The following is a 16,799-nucleotide window of genomic DNA, read 5'->3' on the forward strand; positions in this document are numbered from 1 at the left end:
ATTTAAGGACTCGGTGGGCATTTAATGCGTGCAGGCCGAGCAGAGGTGCAGAGAGCCAGCCCCGAAACCGAACCGGACCGGAGCGGGATGGGCGTGGCTAGAGTGCGGGCGGGGGTGGGGTCGGGCCTTTGCCGGGAGGAGGAGCGCGGAGTGGGCGGGGCTGAAGTTCGGAGGTAGAGGGAAAGGGCGGGGCCTAGAGCTCTCTGAGGGGCATGGAGTGGGAGGGGCCAAGGTTAGGGGCGGGGTCTGGACCCGGCTGAGGGGACAAGAGTGGGCGGGGCTGACGTTCGGGGCGGGGCGGGGGCGGGGCATGGACCGGGCGGAGGCGCGCGGGGCGGGGCGTGGGCTGCGGCGCGTGAGCCGAGCGGCCGGCCGAGCGGCGCCGAAGCCCGAGCCCACCCGAGTGCGCTCGAGCCCGTGGTCCCCGCCCGGGGCGATGGAGCCGGCGCCGGGTGGGGAGGCCGCGGCGCTCCTGCGGCAGAAGAGGGCGGCGCTGCGGCGCAGGGGGTGCAGCTTCGAGAGCCCCAGGTACCGCGGCCAGGCGGGGTGCGCCGGGAGAGGCGGGAGCGGGGCCGGCCCGTCGGGGATGTGGCGGTCGGAGGGGAGGGGCACCGGGGGTCTGAGGGTGGCGCGAGAGGAGCCTAGGCGGGGCGGCCGGGGGTCGAGGGGAACCGGGCCGCCTGGCGGCAGGAGCGGGAGGGGGTCGCCCCAGAGGAGAGCCTGGCGGGCGTCGGGAATCCGGACCGGACGAGACCCCGGCCAAGCGTCGGCTCTGGCAGGCCCCGAGCCTCGCCGTGGCTCCGGGCGGATCTAGGGCTGTGCCCGGCCGGCCTCTGGTAAATCGCTCAAGGGCAAGGTCGGGCAACTGCCCTGTTAACGTCCAGGAAGGTCTCCCTTCCCCCGGGAGCGCTCGGCGCCGCCCCAGGACCCGGGCCAGCGGCGGCCTCGGGTTCTCGCCCGGCGGGGAACGCACACCTGCTGCCTCGCGGCCCCGCCCATCCTGGCGCGGGAAGGCCCCCAGCAGGGGGGGCCCTCGAGCCTCTCTGACCCGCGGACTCCCTTTCTGGGGGGCCCCCTTCCTCCGGCCTGGGGCACGCTGGCTCCTTCTCCAACCTGGAACTTTGCCCCGCAGACGCGGGCTGGGCGGCGCCCCCTCCGCTCCGCAGCCTCAGCGCTGAGAGCCTTCTCCTAACTCGGAGCGCCTTCTCCGCTGAAGTTGGCCCTGCATTTTCAGCTCCCGCGCTGCTAGGTGCCTCCAGCAGCCGCCCCACTGGACTTCCCTCCTCATCCTTCCTCCTCCCCACCCACACCCTTCCTGCCCGCCAGGCGTCTTACCCGAACTGTCCGCGGCGTCCCCCGCCACGCACCCCTCCTCTCCCACCTGCCACCAGCTCCCCACCGGCAGCAGTGATGGCACTGGGGTCCGGGACAAGGAGAGGGACAGGAGGTCGGACCCGGGTCCTCACTGAGACAAAAAGACGAGGTGCGAGGTCCTTGCACGCCCAGCCTCACCCTTGCGCTCCTGCAGGACCGGGTGGGAGTATAGGCGCCGGAGAACGGCGACCAGTGCTGTCCTGTTCACCCTGTGTCCCCAGAACCTGGCTCAGGCCCCGCCCATCACAGGCACTGTCTGTTGAAGGATGGCATGCCTGGCCAGTGGCAGTTCCTCTCCGATGCTGTGCTGTTTCATATCCTGCTCCTTTCTCCGCTTAGAGTGGTCTTTTCCTTGCTTGCTGGGTGATGCCTCCCCCTCCTCCTTTGGGGAGACTCCCTGACCCCAGGTGAGCTCTGTGCTCTCCATGGTGGGTAATTACCTGGGTAATAGTCTCCCCCACTAGGCTGGGGGAACCAGACACATATGGTGTCTGCTCTTCTGGAGAAAAGGTGTACCAAGCGATGAGGCTGACGAGAGGAGCCCAGAGCTGGGTCCAGACTGGATCCAGGTGTGAGGAGGAATGTTTCCATCAGCACTGCCCCATAGAACCTTCCAGTCATTCCGTAATCTGTGCTGTCGGATACGGTAGCCATTAGCCACTTGTGGCTGTTGAGCACTTGAAATATGGCTAATGCAACTAAGAAACTGAATTTTACATTTTATCTAACTTTAAACTTAAGTAGCTGCATATGACTAACGTTACAATATTGGACAGCACCAAATAGGAAAATCATTTTTTCTTCACGGCTAGCACCTGTAAGACTACATGACTTCTTGGCCACCAGAGGTTGGCCACGAGAAGGTAGCTAATAGGCTTACTCACAAGGAAGACAATTTTGATTACTAGATTAAACAGGGATGTTGTTTAAAAACAACAGGAGGAATTGTAGATGGACACAACCTACATAACACTCCATGACATTATCGTGTAAACCTCAGAAATAATGATTACCGCTTTTCTGATCATCAAAATAACTTTTCTTTATTGGAGGACAATTGATTGAACTCATCCTTGATTATTGTAGTGCAGTTTATCGCCAGTTTTTCACTTCTATTAAGGACACATTGAATCCATGTGCGTTCACCTGTGTATGAAGAGGTTGTCACTTCCTTAAGGTAAATTCATAGAAATGATGGGGATTATCGAATCCAAGAAAAATGAACGTTTGGCATAATGCCACATTGCCCACTGGAAAGGTGTCCCAGTTCACAGTTCTCTAAGAACAGATAAATGTGCCTGCTTTTAGTCATCGCATGCAAGGCATTATCATTTATAAGTATTGGCCAAAGCTGTACCTTGTTTTAATTTTAATTTCTTTGTTTAGTAAGTAGGTGAAACTTTTCTTATATTTATTCATAATTGGTATTTGTTTTTTAATGAAATATATACATGAATTTTGCCCATTTTTCCTTTGGAATGTTTATTTTTTTCCTTATTGGAGCACTTTTTATTTGTTGTGGAAATTAATTTTTTTGTCTAATATGTAGCAGAGATTTTTTGAAGTTCATTATTTGCCTTTTAACTTGGTTTATGGTATTTTTTGATAAAAGTTTTTACTATTTTTAAAAAACATATATATATATTTATTGATTTCAGAGAGGAAGGGAGAGGGAGAAAGGGAGAGAAACATCAATGATGAAAGAGAATCATCAATCGGCTGCCTCCTGCACGCTCCCCACTGGGGATGGAGCCCACAACCTGGGCAGATGCCCCAACCGGGAATCGAACTGGTGACCTCCTGATTCCTGGGTCGATGTTCAACCACTGAGCCACACACAACAGGGCTACTGTCTTTTTAAAAATTTGGTCAGATCTATTTATTCCTGCTGTTTGTGCTTGATTAGAACGACTTCTCTAACTTAAAACAAATCAGTGTCCATCTACAATTTCTGTTGTTTTTAAACAAAATCCCTGTTTAATCTATTAATCAAAATTGTCTTACTTGTAAGTAAGCCTGTTAAGCTACCTTCTCTTGGACAGGCATCGTGGGCTCTTAGGGCCAACAGAAGAAGAATCACCTTGAAACTTCTTTTTTTTTTAAAAAAAATATATTTTATTGATTTTTCACAGAGAGGAAGGGAGAGAGATAGAGAGAGTTAGAAACATCGATGAGAGAGAAACATCGACCAGCTGCCTCCTGCACATCCCCCACCGGGGATGTGCCCGCAACCCAGGTACATGCCCTTGACCGGAATCGAACCCGGGACCTCTCAGTCCGCAGGCTGACGCTCTATCCACTGAGCCAAACCGGTTTCGGCCACCTTGAAACTTCTTAACCATACAAGTGGGTGGGTCCCTCCCTCAGGCCTACTGTTCCAGAAAGTCCAGGGTGGTCATGGCGTGTGGACTCTCTGCGGGTGATTCTGGTGGAGGTGAGAACCTCTCCTCGTTTGTGGGCACGCTGCCAGATTAGCCTCCCTTACTCCGAAGTCCTCACCTCTCACTTCCTATTATGTCAAATTTAAGTGCCACTGCTTCATGTTTGGGGCCTTTCAGAGTCTGGTTTAGCCATATTTACTCAATGATCTTGTGGAAAAAGAGGCATTACTTTTAGGATGACAGCTGCCTTTGCTAAATATCCCACAGCAACTCTGATAGCTGGCGGGCAGACACGGCGTGTGATGAATGTAAGGGAGCAAGGAGTGGCCCTGATGCTAGACATCCAGGCAGTAACAGCGAGAGAAAGACCAGCTGCAAAATCCAGAGGCCATAGTGCAAGGCGCTTATGCCCATTGCCCCTAGATGTGTGTGTGTCCGGGTTTTGTGGGAAGGCGTATCAGGTAGTGTTCAGGTACAAGGGCTTTGGAATGAGACAGACCTGAGTTCAAGTTCCTGTCCTTTCACTTGCTGTGCGTGTGGCCTCGGACACGTTGCTTAATCCCTCTGAGCCTTGATTCACTCATTTGAAACATGGCAGTAACACCTGTCACACAATATTGATGTGAGCTTTAAAGGAATTGATTTCTACAAAATGCCAAAAATAGTGTGTGGCACAAAGCATACGAATGGTAACTTTTCTGGACAAAAATGATTAACATTTATCTGAGAGTTCTCTGCCTTTCCCTTCCCTGGCCTTGTTAAAATTTTAGTTTTGCCCATTCAAGTTTTCTTCCTCCCCTGCCCTCAGAGCAAGGCTTGCTTTCTCACCTTTCTGCGTGCAGATTTGGAAGAGAGGGATTGAGGAGGAGGATGGTGGGTACACAGGACGCTGGTTAGGACTGGCTGGAAAAAAGCTTTTAGGGGGTGCGTTAGAGGCGAGAGGTGCAGAAACGCCTCGTTTGTCTGAGGGAAGTCAGTAAGTTTCCCTCGTGTTTTTGTTGCTTTAAAGTTTATTTCAGAAAATATGTCTGCTCTCTTTTGTGCCTTTGTGATGATCAAGAAATACAGTTCATGAGCCTGAATTATTTGCAATCACTCTTCTGTAGCTGAACTGGGCCATTTTGGCGGCAGCACTTCATGGCGCCGGTACAGTGAGCCGCGGCGTGGACAGGGTTCCATATGAGTAGGATCCAGTTTGCAAGGCGAGTCCTGAAGATCAGAGACTCTCCGAGTGCGACTTGAGCCCTCACCGAGGCCAGCCTCCCAGACATGGTTCACACAGCGGGTCCGGACCAGCAGCAGCCGCCTTCCCTGGACTTCTGTTGGAAATGCACATTCTCAAGCTCAAGCCCACATCTACTCAGGTGGAATCTCTGGGGCTGGGGTTCAGGGAGCTGTGGTTCCCGATCCTCTCTTGCGTGAGAATCACCAGGAGGGCTGCTGACATGGGTTCGGGGCCTCACCTCCAGAGGCTCACTGAGTGAGGCTGGGTCTATGAATTGTCTTTCTAACAAGCTCACAGGTAACGCCAGTCCGGCTGGCCCAGGGACATGCTTTGAAAACCACTCCATCAGGGCCCTGCAGGGGTCTTTTCTACGACAACCCTTGCAGCTGGTCATCCAACTTCTATGCTCTATTACATCGAAGGGCAGGGCACTCACTGCGTCATCAGGCAAGCCTTCCGGTTCTTGGGCAGCTGTTATCTTTCCCTAATCACAGCGCCGAAGCTCACCTCATCATGCTTTGTCACCCGTCATTCACGATTCTGCTTTCATAGCCCTTTGCGGTAGCAAGGCCGTGGTTCTGATTCCAGGTGAAAAGTAGAGGCTCAGATTGTGGGGTGCAGACTCAGCAGGCGAGTGGTTCCCACTTCTGGCCACCCAGGTGTGACCACCACTGAACAGTCATTCAGCCACAAGCAGGCCTGGTAACTCTTCGGGATCTTTTCTGATCGGTGCCTTGCCAGTTGCTAAATTTTTTTTTAAAAAAGATTATCGAAAGCTCTGAATGACAAGCCAAGGCGAATGATTGGCTTATGCAACTGGAACTTGCCAGAGTAGACCAAGCTTTGGGAGAGGATCGATCCAGGGGCTCAAATAATGTCACCAGTAGTCTTTCTTCTTTTTGGGTTGGCTTTCTTTCTTGCTGAAGCCTTTCCTTATGGAGGGAGAGAAAGGAACTATTCCAGGCTCACTTTTCGCCAATGTACGATCCTAACAGAAAGATAGGGCCTCTTTCTTGGGAGTTCTAGATCATGCCTCAGGCCTGACAGACATTGGATCTCTTGGGTTCTGTGCTCATCCCTGAACCAATTGTTTGGGCCAGACAAGGGTGAAACGTGCTCTTTGGCTGCGTCTGGGTCATGTACCCCACGCAGGACTGAGGGGTTAGATCACTTCCATCCACAAGAGACCAGGAGATAGTGATTGTCCAAAGTAAGAATCACAGTACTATTACCAGAAGGGGTGACGGATACTGGGTTGGCAAAAAAAGAAAAAAAAAAGAGAACGTGCCATTGTATCTGGGAAGCTTTCCAAAATACAGAACCCAGATGTCACCCCAGAGCCACAGAATTGGGGTTTCTGTATTTTTTTAAGTTCTCGTTGTAAAAGTCCACCTCAGTTGAGTGAATAAATTATGCTTACTATGTTTAGCCACAGTGGGTGCAGAACCTAGATAGACAGAAGATTGTGAATTACAAATGGAAAACAACATATTTTCCACTTTCCCAAATATTGCTTCCCACATAGTGGCTCCCTTATTAGTAATGCACATACCCACGCCTGTGAGAACAAATTTGATGCCAAGACAAATGCTTTCTTGTTCCCGAATATGGTTCTCCAGGCCAGATCGAAGCAGAAAAGAACAATTATCCATCGTGCATTGCGTTGCCTTCTTTTCTTCTTCCTTCTGTTTCTCCTGACTCAGATTCTTAGACTTGTTTGTGTTTATTTTTCCCAGGAGACACTTTTTTCCAGGTGGTTTTGTAAGCAAGCATTTCAGTGTGAGATGTTTCCATCGTCTTCATTCTTCCACGTGCTGTCCTTGTTCTTTCTGTCTGTGCCGGGCCCGTCAGTGTTTAATCACAAATAAGTGCTGCTGTCAGTTTCCTTTTGGAAAAACAGCAGACTTCCTGGGAAGGACTATGAAGCGCTGTCGTGCGTTGCGCTGACATAATGGGCTCTGAGGGCCCACAGGAGAAAATTCATTTTCATATTATGTCTGCTCTCCTGTGAGAAGGAAAAAGAATCCATCTTTTATTACTCACTAAAGAGGTTAAGTTAATACAAACCAGCTTCCTTTCTTGGAGGAAGACAATAGTCAAATTAGTTTTGCTGTGGAAGGTTCATATGAGAAATTATGTTTGGTTGTCTGGTTTCTAGAGCTGAAGATCTGAACGGAGATGGCGTCGGCGAATAACGCTGTCGGGAAGTTATAAGGGATCTATCTGGCCTATACAGCGAGACCCGCCGCTGGCTCTCCGGGGGTGGGGGTGGGGGTGGATCTAACGCCACGGGCAGGTGTGGAGAGGGACCACACGTCCGGCTGTCTCTAGAGCTAGGATCAGTGTTGAAAATAATTAAGATAATTTACCCTTTTTTCTGTGCTGTCTGAAATCCAGTGTCTTTTACACTTACAGCACCTCGGTTCCAACCCGTCACATGTTAAGTGCTCAGTAGGCAAGCGTGGTTTGTGGCAGCCTTATTGGACAGTGCAGGTATGGACCCTCAAGTAGGACATGTAAGAAGAATGCATCATGGCTTTTGTTTTGTTCTTTAATGTGACTGTGAATCACAGTCAAATAGGGAAAGGTAAAAAAAAAATTGGGGGTGGGTGGGTAGGATAACAGGAATCTTTAGGAAAAGGGGATCAATAAATAAACTTAGTGAGTCAGGAAGAATGACTATGTTTTGATGAACTTTGGTTAACTATTCATATAAATCCCAAGTAAAATTTAGACTTAAATGTGAAACCATAGTGTCATGGACACGTGAGGTCATTAAATGTTTTCATTGGGGCAAAGTAGCGTACATAAACAGTTAAAACAGACAGGGAGTGATTTTTTCTGTGTCAGATGTTACTGATGGGTCCAGCAAAATGAAGAACTAAGAACTGGGCCCAGCCGGTGTGGCTCAGTAATTAAGTGTCGACCTATAAACCAGGAGGTCACGGTTCAATTCCCAGTCGGGGCACATGCCTGGGTTGCAGGCTCCATCCCCAGGGTGGCACATGCAGGAGGCAGCAGATCAATGATTCTCTCTCATCATTAGTGTTTCTATCTCTCTTTTCCTCTCCCTTCTTCTCTGAAATCAATTAAAAAATAAAAATAAAAGAGAACTAAGAATTGGCCATTGGGTTTAGCATGTGTGGTCACTGGTTGCCTTTGACAAGAGCTGTTCCTTGGGGAGAGTGGGGATGAGAATGTCTCCCTGGCCGGGCTTCAGGCTCTAATGAAAGAGGAATTGGAAACGGTGAATAGCGCCAACTCTGCAGGCGTGGAAGGGATGTGAGTTGAAAAATTGATTTGATTTGATTCTGCGTTTGCTTTATAAAGATGTTTATATCTGATGGGAATGATCCAGCAAAGAGAAAAGATTTCAGCAGGGGAGTGGCTATTTGACTTGAAAAAGAGAAAATTCACAGAGGACATGAGAGCTGTCTTCCCACATTTGAAAAGGCCCTCTCTGCGTATGGCCCCGGCTGGACCTCCCATCGCAGCGGGCGGGAGGGCTGACCACACAGCCTGGACTCAGGACATGACAGTGCATCCGGCTGCCAGCGCTCCCCGCTAGCCGGCTAACTTCAGGAGGCAGCACAGGTTTTATCACCGGAGAGATGAAAGGCATTAGCGCCTCTCACCTGTTAGGTGCTTGCAGTGGCACAGAGCTGCCCCGACAGGTTTTGGTGGCGGTGTTGAGCAGGTGCGGGAGAGAGGTGGGTCACAGCCCAGGGCAGCGTGGCTCCGAACCCCGCAGTTAGCGGCTCCCTCGGCGGGTGCCCTGCTGTTGGAGCAGAAATGCATAGCGCTGGGACCAAGCTCTCTGACACCCACATAGCAGAATGCCGTGCCTTCCCATAGAAGCACTGCCTCCTTTCGGTGTCACCTGGAAGTTATGCCATTGCACCCACCAGAAGGAAGTTGTGCCACAGGGTCTTGAGAACTGGAAGCTCAAAATCCACCCGGACAGGCGTCACCATGACGGTCACTCGCTAATCTGTTGCCTCCAACGGAATCCACTCTGCCTGCGGTGAGCGGACAGGTTTAATAGTGACCCGGGAATTAAGTGCTTACAAAGTGGTCGGCCGGGCTGGGCAGCAGGCTGCAGTCTGAGCTCCCAGGAGCAGCCCCCAGCGCCCAGAACCACCGTGCTCTGTGTGCACAGGAGAGCGGCCACCTCCCAACAAGAAACTGACCGATGCAGCAGCTGCCAAGGAGCTGCCGCCTCCAGAGCCACGGCGGCTCTGCCCTGACCTGCAAACGCCAGGCGATGCCCTGGATCCTCTCGCGGAGTCTGCCTGGCTCCGTGCCAGATCAGAGGCTCTCTGAACCTGAGCTGTGGAATCTAGATCACAGCCAGAGCTCAGACCTGCAAAGGAGGTTAGGACGATTGCGTTTTTAACTTCCCAACTTCTGCACCCTGGAATGGAGTTGAAATGGGGACTGAGCGAGTCGTCCCACAGTATCTGCCACAAGCAGCATCTTTCTGCAGTAAAGCACAGATGCATTAGACACACTGATCAGAAGTTGGCAGCATGCCAGGGGAGGTTCCTGTAACTGCTGTGCCCCCGCGTCCCTGGCAGCCAATCTGCCCCTCAGAGATTGGCAAAGAAATTGAGCAGGTCCCACCGTGGCCTGTCTGCCTGCAGCCACCAGTGACCTCAGTCAAAAAAGGCCAAAGCAGCCTGACAGCCTCCCTGTTCCAAATGACCCTTCTCCTCAGGGAGTTGGCCTTCACATAGTCACTTATCCGCGCAGCACCTATGTACTGAGCCCTCTGTGTGCTGGGCACCGGGTACTGAGGACGGCCAGACAGGGCGCCTGCTGCCGGGGAGCTAACTTGTCGCGGACCAGGGCAGACGATGCGCCAGCAGGAGACGGAGTAACCCCTATGACTTCGCTGGTGCTGAGGGCTCAGGGAAGAAGGGTCCTGGACAGAGTGACTGTGTGTGGGAGGGGGCAGTTTAGATTTGGGGACAGAGGGAAATGGTTTTCCCACTGCTCCCCGCTCTGCAGGGACTACTGCTCCTGTGGCTGCTGAGCCAGCTCCGACCCCCAGAGCCGGTCTCGGTTTGAAGGTAGGCGACAGTGATGATTTGAGCTTGGGTTAAGGTCGTTTTCAGCCCACCGTCTGAGCAAGGAATAATGCACAAGATCAAAAATGCAAGGCAGTGGGTGTGGCTCCCGGAAGCTTCCCCCATTCCTGGTGGAATTACAGCTGAAACTCCGCGATCAACGCTACCTGCGCTGTGGGAGAACCAGCCACGTCGAAGGAGCTGGAACTGAGATCTTGTTGCCTTTTATGCCACTTGCATCCAGGGACCTACCTACCAGCGTGTGAGGCGGCACCTGTGCCACAATTTACCCTCCCATGGTCCGTCTGCAGCATCGTCGGGCCTCAGCAGGCCTGGCTGTGTCACCACGGCTGCAGGTCCCCTCGGGCGCTCCCGGTGGCCGCGTGGCCAGCAGCAGAGGGCTCACTGTGAAGCGGCCACATTTTCATGACCGCCCTCCATTTAGACTCACAACACTAACACTCAGGGCACACCAAGGGCTCGGAGTCCCAACAGAAGAGGAGAAAACTAAACTGATTTCTGAGGGCTGTCTGTCCCCCGTGTAATACCCGTCTCCCCGCCCCCCCCCCCCCACACACACACTAAAGCACCCGCCCAAGGGGTTCACTCCTGGACCCCTGGTGCCCTCTCCCAGGCCCTGCCCCCAGAGAGCACCTCCTCACTGTGGGTCAGCCCCTCCTGCCGGTTCAGGCAGTTTTATCCTGGAGCCCTGGGAGGTCTGCCTCTCTTATCTGATCTTTTGTTTTCAGAGAATTCTTGATCTTTCATTTTCTTGAGAAAACAAAGCTGTTGTGTTGTTCATCTGGCTCCGCTAAACTCTCCTGCCTGTCCCCTCCCTCGGCCTCTGCAAGCCTTACTTCATGGGTCTGGGCCATGAACTCCTGATGCTCATCCTTGGACTGAAGCGCTTCCGTCTGGGTCTGGGTTCGCCTGTTAATAACATGGTAGACTCACCTGACCCCCTTCCCTTTCGTCCGAGCAGCAGTGACCCTTGGCTTTCGGAGCCTGAGCTGGAGCCCTGGTCCTGACGCCTCTTGGGGGGCAGGAAGGGCGCAGACGCTGTGGGAACGGGCCACCTGTTTTCACTCTCTCCCCAGGCTGTCCCTCCCATCTGCAGAGTCCCCTGTGCTGTGGTGTGGGTGACCCCACACAGGACTTCCCTTGAATTTTCAACTCTTCCTCCCTTCCCCCCACTTTAGGGCAAACAGGTCCCTTCAAAGAGGGCCTGGCTCGGCGTGATTTCCAGACTCACGGGCCTTCTTAGGGGGTTCATACAAGCTTTCGGTCAAGAGGTTCGAGTGGCTCCTAAGGTATACCTTTTCTTCTCTTCCTCAGCCTTTCTCAGGTCAGGCCCCCCTCCCTATTAGAAAGCTGGGCAGTGGGGGGAGCGGGGGATGAAGCAGAAACAGCTCCTGCCCAGCCCCACCCTTGCACCCGGGGGAGGCCTGGAGAGCATTCTTGATCATTTCCCTCCCATCACATCACAGGCAGAATTCCATGTTCACTTTCAGCTTGTCCACATTTCATTGTGTACACAGGTCTTCAGAGTTACAGCATGGAGTTTGGCCATTCTCTTGTTTCAATACGTTTTCTCCGAATATTGGGCTATTTTTGCTGATTCCCATGGATTCCAAGGAGTTGTGCAAATGAGCGCTTACTCTCCATCTTTCCAAGAAGTTCTCCAACTGCCCACTATGTTAAATAGCGAGACAATAAAGATAAAATATGTCAGAAGATTAAAGGAATGTACGTTTTTTTAGACTAGGAAGCTAAGACTAGAAAAGATAACAGAAATGAGAAAAAGGATTAAAATTAACAATGATGAAACAGAATTCAAACAGTTAGAAAAATGAAGCTAAAGAATTAGATGAAAGTATAAAAAAAGAACTCAGAAACTAGGGGTAAAGCTATGGCAAAAAGATAAAATTAAATGGTGATAAAGGTTTAAAAGAACTAACACTTAAGTGTTTTTAAACAAAACTTAAAGATTAAAGGGCTAGAAAATAACGTTAAAGCAATGAATTAATCTTATTTCAAGATTAAAATAAACTAAAAGATAAACTGTAAGCTATCAGAGGGGGGGTTGGGGGCTGGGTGAAAAAGCTGAAGGGATTAAACAAAAACAACAACAAAAGCCCTGGCTGGTTGCTCAGTGGTTAGAGCATTGGCCCTCGGACCAAAGGGTTGCAGGGCACATACCTTGGCTTCAGCTTCAGGTTCGATCCCTGGCCCAGGTTGGGGCAAGTACAGGAAGCAACCAGTCTCTCTTTCCCCCTCCCCCTCCCGTCTACTCTCTCTAAAAATCATTGGAAAAAATATCCTTGGATGAGAATTAAAAACAAAACAAGACCTCATCGACACAGACAACAGTATGAGTGTGGTGATTACCAGAGGGAAAGGTGGGGAAGAACGGGTAAAAGAGAGTAAATGGTAAAGTGGTGATGGAAGGAGACTTGACTTGGGGTGGTGAACACACAATACAATATATAGATGATTTATTATAAAATTGAACACCTGAAGCCTCTATACTTTTATTAACTAATTAGAGGCCCGGTGCATGAAATTCGTGCGAGGGGCTCAGCCCCCACTGCCGCAGCTGCCTTGGCCCTCCACCGCCACGGCTTCATCCAGAGGTCATCCAGAAGGACATCCGGAAGGACATCTGGTCTAATTAGCATATTATGCTTTTATTATTATAGATGTCACTCCAATAAATTCAATAAAAAAGAAGTCATTATAAGGAGTCCCTTCTGGCCAGTGTTATCTAAGGGTGCTTTTTATGTCCCATCTCTAAGTCACTGGGCTGTGTTTGCTTGCCTGTCTGTGGGCAGAGAAAGGAGCAGGCAGGCTTCAGGCTGCATGTCTCAGTGTATTCGTGTGTTACGAGCAGTTGTGTGTTAATCCACTGCTACCTGCTCTATGCCATTCCTCTCGAAATGTGGGTTTGGTCTGCAGTGTCGTGGCCAGTGTAAGCCTGCTCTTTGGCTTTTCTTGGGAACTAACTGGAGATGAGGAGACAGTCTGCGTCCCCCACGAGCTCCCGCTGGCTGTTCTCCGGAAGCCCTCTAGACAGAGCTGCCCTTACGGGGTGAGGGTGCCTTTTCCGGATGAGTCTGAGGTGGTGTAGATGCTCACTGACCTCCTTTTGCCCGAGAGCCCCTGACTGGAGAGTGTGGGACTTCACTCGGGCTGAGGCCGTGGGGATGTGGACGGGGCCTTCTCTCCGCAGCTTGCTCATGCAGAAGGGCGTGATGCGGGCTTGGTGGGACACTGGTGTTGGGAGTGCCTTGGCTTCCTGCCCCTCACTGACTAATGGGGCTGGCCCCTGGGTGCCAGCATCGGCCAGTGATCGGCCTGTCATTCTTCTCCGTTCTCAGTGCCTTTCCCATCCTTCTTCAGCACAGCGCTTCCGCCTCCAGGCCCACCGATGGATCCGCTGACGAAGGGGTCCTGCGGGGGCCAGGTCGCCCAGACCCTTCTGTGGAAAGCAACGTCGTCTCTCTCCTTCCGCATCCAGCCCCTTCAGACGTGGCCAGCAACAGGCCCTGAAGCAGAGTCCCAGGTCACCCTGTAAGTAAGTAGAAGAACATCCTCTGTCCGGGCTCATGTTCACTGTCACCTGAAATCCCTCAGTGCTCAGGGAGGAAATGACCTTTTTGCGGGGAGAATAGGGAGGGAGAAGGAGTGGATATTGGTTTGGGAGACTTCAGGTTTTGTCTTAATGATATCTTATTCATGTATTTATTTACTTAACAATATTCATTGAGCACCTGCTCAGCCAGGCCCTGTGTCAGCTGTAGTGAGCAAAACAGATTCGATTCCTGTGTTGAGGGCATTTACAGCTCATGGGACAGAATCAAATAACCACACAAATAAATGCTAACTAATTTGTGGTATGTGCTATGAAATGTGTTGCTTTGATTCAGTAAATCTTTACAGAATGTCTTATATAACATACTGGGGGTATAAGAGAATGTGAGATTCCCTTATAGTATCTAGAGGGGGAAATCCAACATTATTCAGAAAAGTGGTAATAATAGCTATGCTATAACTAATATGTTACTAGATTCTAAGCCCCATAGGGTGGTAACTGTGGCTTCCTGTTTACTCCTGAATCCCCAGGGTTTGTTACGGTGTGCAGTAATACCTGTTAAATGAATGAATGAGTCAGTGATTGAAGAAGGCAGTGCAAGGCAGAGTGCTTAGCTCTCCAGGGGAATCAAAGGCAACTAGGTGCCGAGATATGATTGACTTAGAAACAAATGAGACGTGTATGCATAGAGGCACAGTCCATGGACAGACAGTTGTGCTGGGAAGGGCTGGGGAGAGGAAGGGAGCAGGATGGAGGGGGGTAATGGGGGGGGGGTGTGGAAAGGGGGACATTTGTAAAACTTTCAACAGTAAAACCAAATTAGACAAAAACAATGAGACGCTTCAGCAATTTAATGCAAGAAATATGTATGGATGCTCACTGTCCCCAGTGCTTTTGTGAAGCTAATTCCTTGGGGGGCGGGGGGGGGAGGATGGGTCAGAATCCCCTGTGGGGCTTAAGACACAACTGATGCCCGAGGCCCACCCCCAGATTCAGATTCGGTGGCTCTGGAGTGGGTAAGAGAGGACTCTCAGGACTCTGCTTCTCCAGGAACTTGTAGCCTTTCCTGGAAACACAGGTATCCCGGTAATCCCCGTGCTCCCAGAAAAGAAGCATGCACCCCCTGCGGCAGGAGTAAGTAACCGCTGGGGGACGGGAGCCGAGGGGCGGCAGGTGAGCTTAGCTGGGCAGGATGCGCGTCACCAGGCAGGAAAGGGGGAAGAGGCCACATCACACAGAGGGGACGGCGGAGCTAAGGCTGGGAGACCAGAGCGTGTGCCCCGCGGTGTTGACAGGCATGGCGGCGGCGGTTGTCTGCCCGGCTGCACCTGAGAATCACCCTGGGGGCTTTAAAAACACACGGAAGCCTGCACCATCCCTCCAGGATCCCGAGGTCTAGGGTGGGACACAAATACCAAGATTTTATGAAGCCCCAGATGATTCGCATGTGCAGATGTGGAGAAAGGCTGCTTTTAAAAATGTGACCGCACATAAAGAGATGCCAAATAGTTACAAAGCACCGTATATGCCTGGCTAAGAGGTCGGAACTTTATATCTTGGCAATGGGGAGCCGTGGGTAGCTTTTATGATGTTACGAGATGATGCCGATTTAAATAGACAAGGTACACAGAATTCGGATAAATTCCGAATTGCTAGTTCTGTTGTGGATTGATTCCGCAGGGAAACTAGAGGACATCTGGGGTCACCACCGACTTTTCAGAACTACTGCCATACCTTCCACAAAGGGCCCCTGCGGTCTGTTTATGAGAATATGGGAATTGAATATTTTATTGATTTGAATATTGAATTTCAAATTTCAGTGAATATTGAATTTTCTGAGCAAAATGCTCCTGACTTTTGGAGGCCTCTGGTAACCAGAGTCCTGGGCAGTCCTGGCGCGCTGCAAGGGAGAGAAGGGACGCCAGGGCTCCATCTACCAAAGGTGGGGTGGGGAGAAGAGCAGCTCTCCCTTCCTCAGAGCACCAGGCAGAGGGTTGGGTCCTCACAGTGGTCCAGCCAGCACCACCTCTTCTCTAGACTACCAGCCCCATAATGCATCACACAGATGACATAATCCAGGAGGCGGGCAGAACGTCGGAAGAGCCTATAAGAAGCAGCCCGAGGTGGCACAATCTCGGCCGTATTGGTGAATCCTGTTCGGCCCTGGTGATTGGCGGCTGCGGATGTTAGGTTTAGGTTCTCTGGAAGACGTGCTGGAAAGATGGCTTTAAGAACTGCGATTCTGTGGACCACTCTTTCATTAACTCATTTATTCAACAAATATTTATTGATTACTTGCATACCGGGCATTTGCGCAAACATCCTAAATGCGTTTGCTTATTTAGTCTTAACACATAAAAAAACAAAACCCGATGAGGTAGCTCCTGTTAGCTTCATTTTACAGTAAGGAAGCAAGCTGGGTGCAGAACGGTTAAGAGACTTGTCCAGGATCTGGTTGCCCACAGAGCTGTGTGTTACCTTCTCTCCAATTTCCATCTGGAAAAACCCACCTGAGTCTTCTAGAGACAGGTCTAGAGCCCCATCTGCATTTGTCTCCCCTGCTGGAGATTGACAGTGGAGACTGACACAGCAATTCCCCTGGCAGCCATGCAGGCAAGGGTCTGCCCCTCTGCAGAGCGGACTGTTTCAGCTCCACGCTTGGGGGAAAGGAGTAGTAGTTGGAAGTGCATAGGGCTCTAGGGCTGTTTGCCAATGAAACTCGTGACAGTGAGGAAATTTATATTTTGATTCCCATTTGCCCAACTCCTGTCACTAATTCCCAATCGATTCCAAACATAGAGAAGGGAGCAGATGATTGACTGATAAGCTCCCAAAACTCCAGCAACTGTGAGACAGGCAGGGATCTGTGTGGGTCTGGTTAAGAGAGGCTTGTTTGGTTTTGTTGGGTTTGATTCTCTTGTTCTCGCCTCTTAGCAGAGTACCTGGCATGTAGAAAGGGCTCACTAAATATGTTTGTTGGGTGTAAGTTAAGGGTCATAGAGCAGAGGTGCCAGTTAGAAGGTTTCTGCACCAAGGAAGGTCTGCGCTAAAGCAGAGAAAGTGAAAATGGAAAGGAGAGAAGGAACAAGGGACTCAGAGACCTTGTGGAATTCTGCACATGTCCTCGGGGCCAAATGGCACATGCAAGGTTATGCATT

The 16,799-nt window shown here is 51.1% G+C and overlaps 1 protein-coding gene across 1 annotated transcript in view; it reads left to right on the forward strand.

The window, feature by feature from the left end:
- Positions 1-350: 350 nt before the first annotated feature.
- The window catches only part of GARNL3 (GTPase activating Rap/RanGAP domain like 3), a 97,528-nt gene continuing 81,079 nt past the window's right edge, over positions 351-16,799 (forward strand). Inside the window, exons 1-2 of the mRNA XM_081103901.1 lie at positions 351-528; positions 13,449-13,619. Of these exons, the coding sequence (XP_080960027.1) occupies positions 437-528; positions 13,449-13,619 (263 nt within the window). The 5' untranslated portion in view covers positions 351-436. The remainder of the gene's footprint in view (positions 529-13,448; positions 13,620-16,799) is intronic.

The sequence above is a fragment of the Myotis nattereri genome (genome assembly GCF_964212035.1).
Source record: "Myotis nattereri genome assembly, chromosome: 12".
Classification (NCBI taxonomy): domain Eukaryota; kingdom Metazoa; phylum Chordata; class Mammalia; order Chiroptera; family Vespertilionidae; genus Myotis; species Myotis nattereri.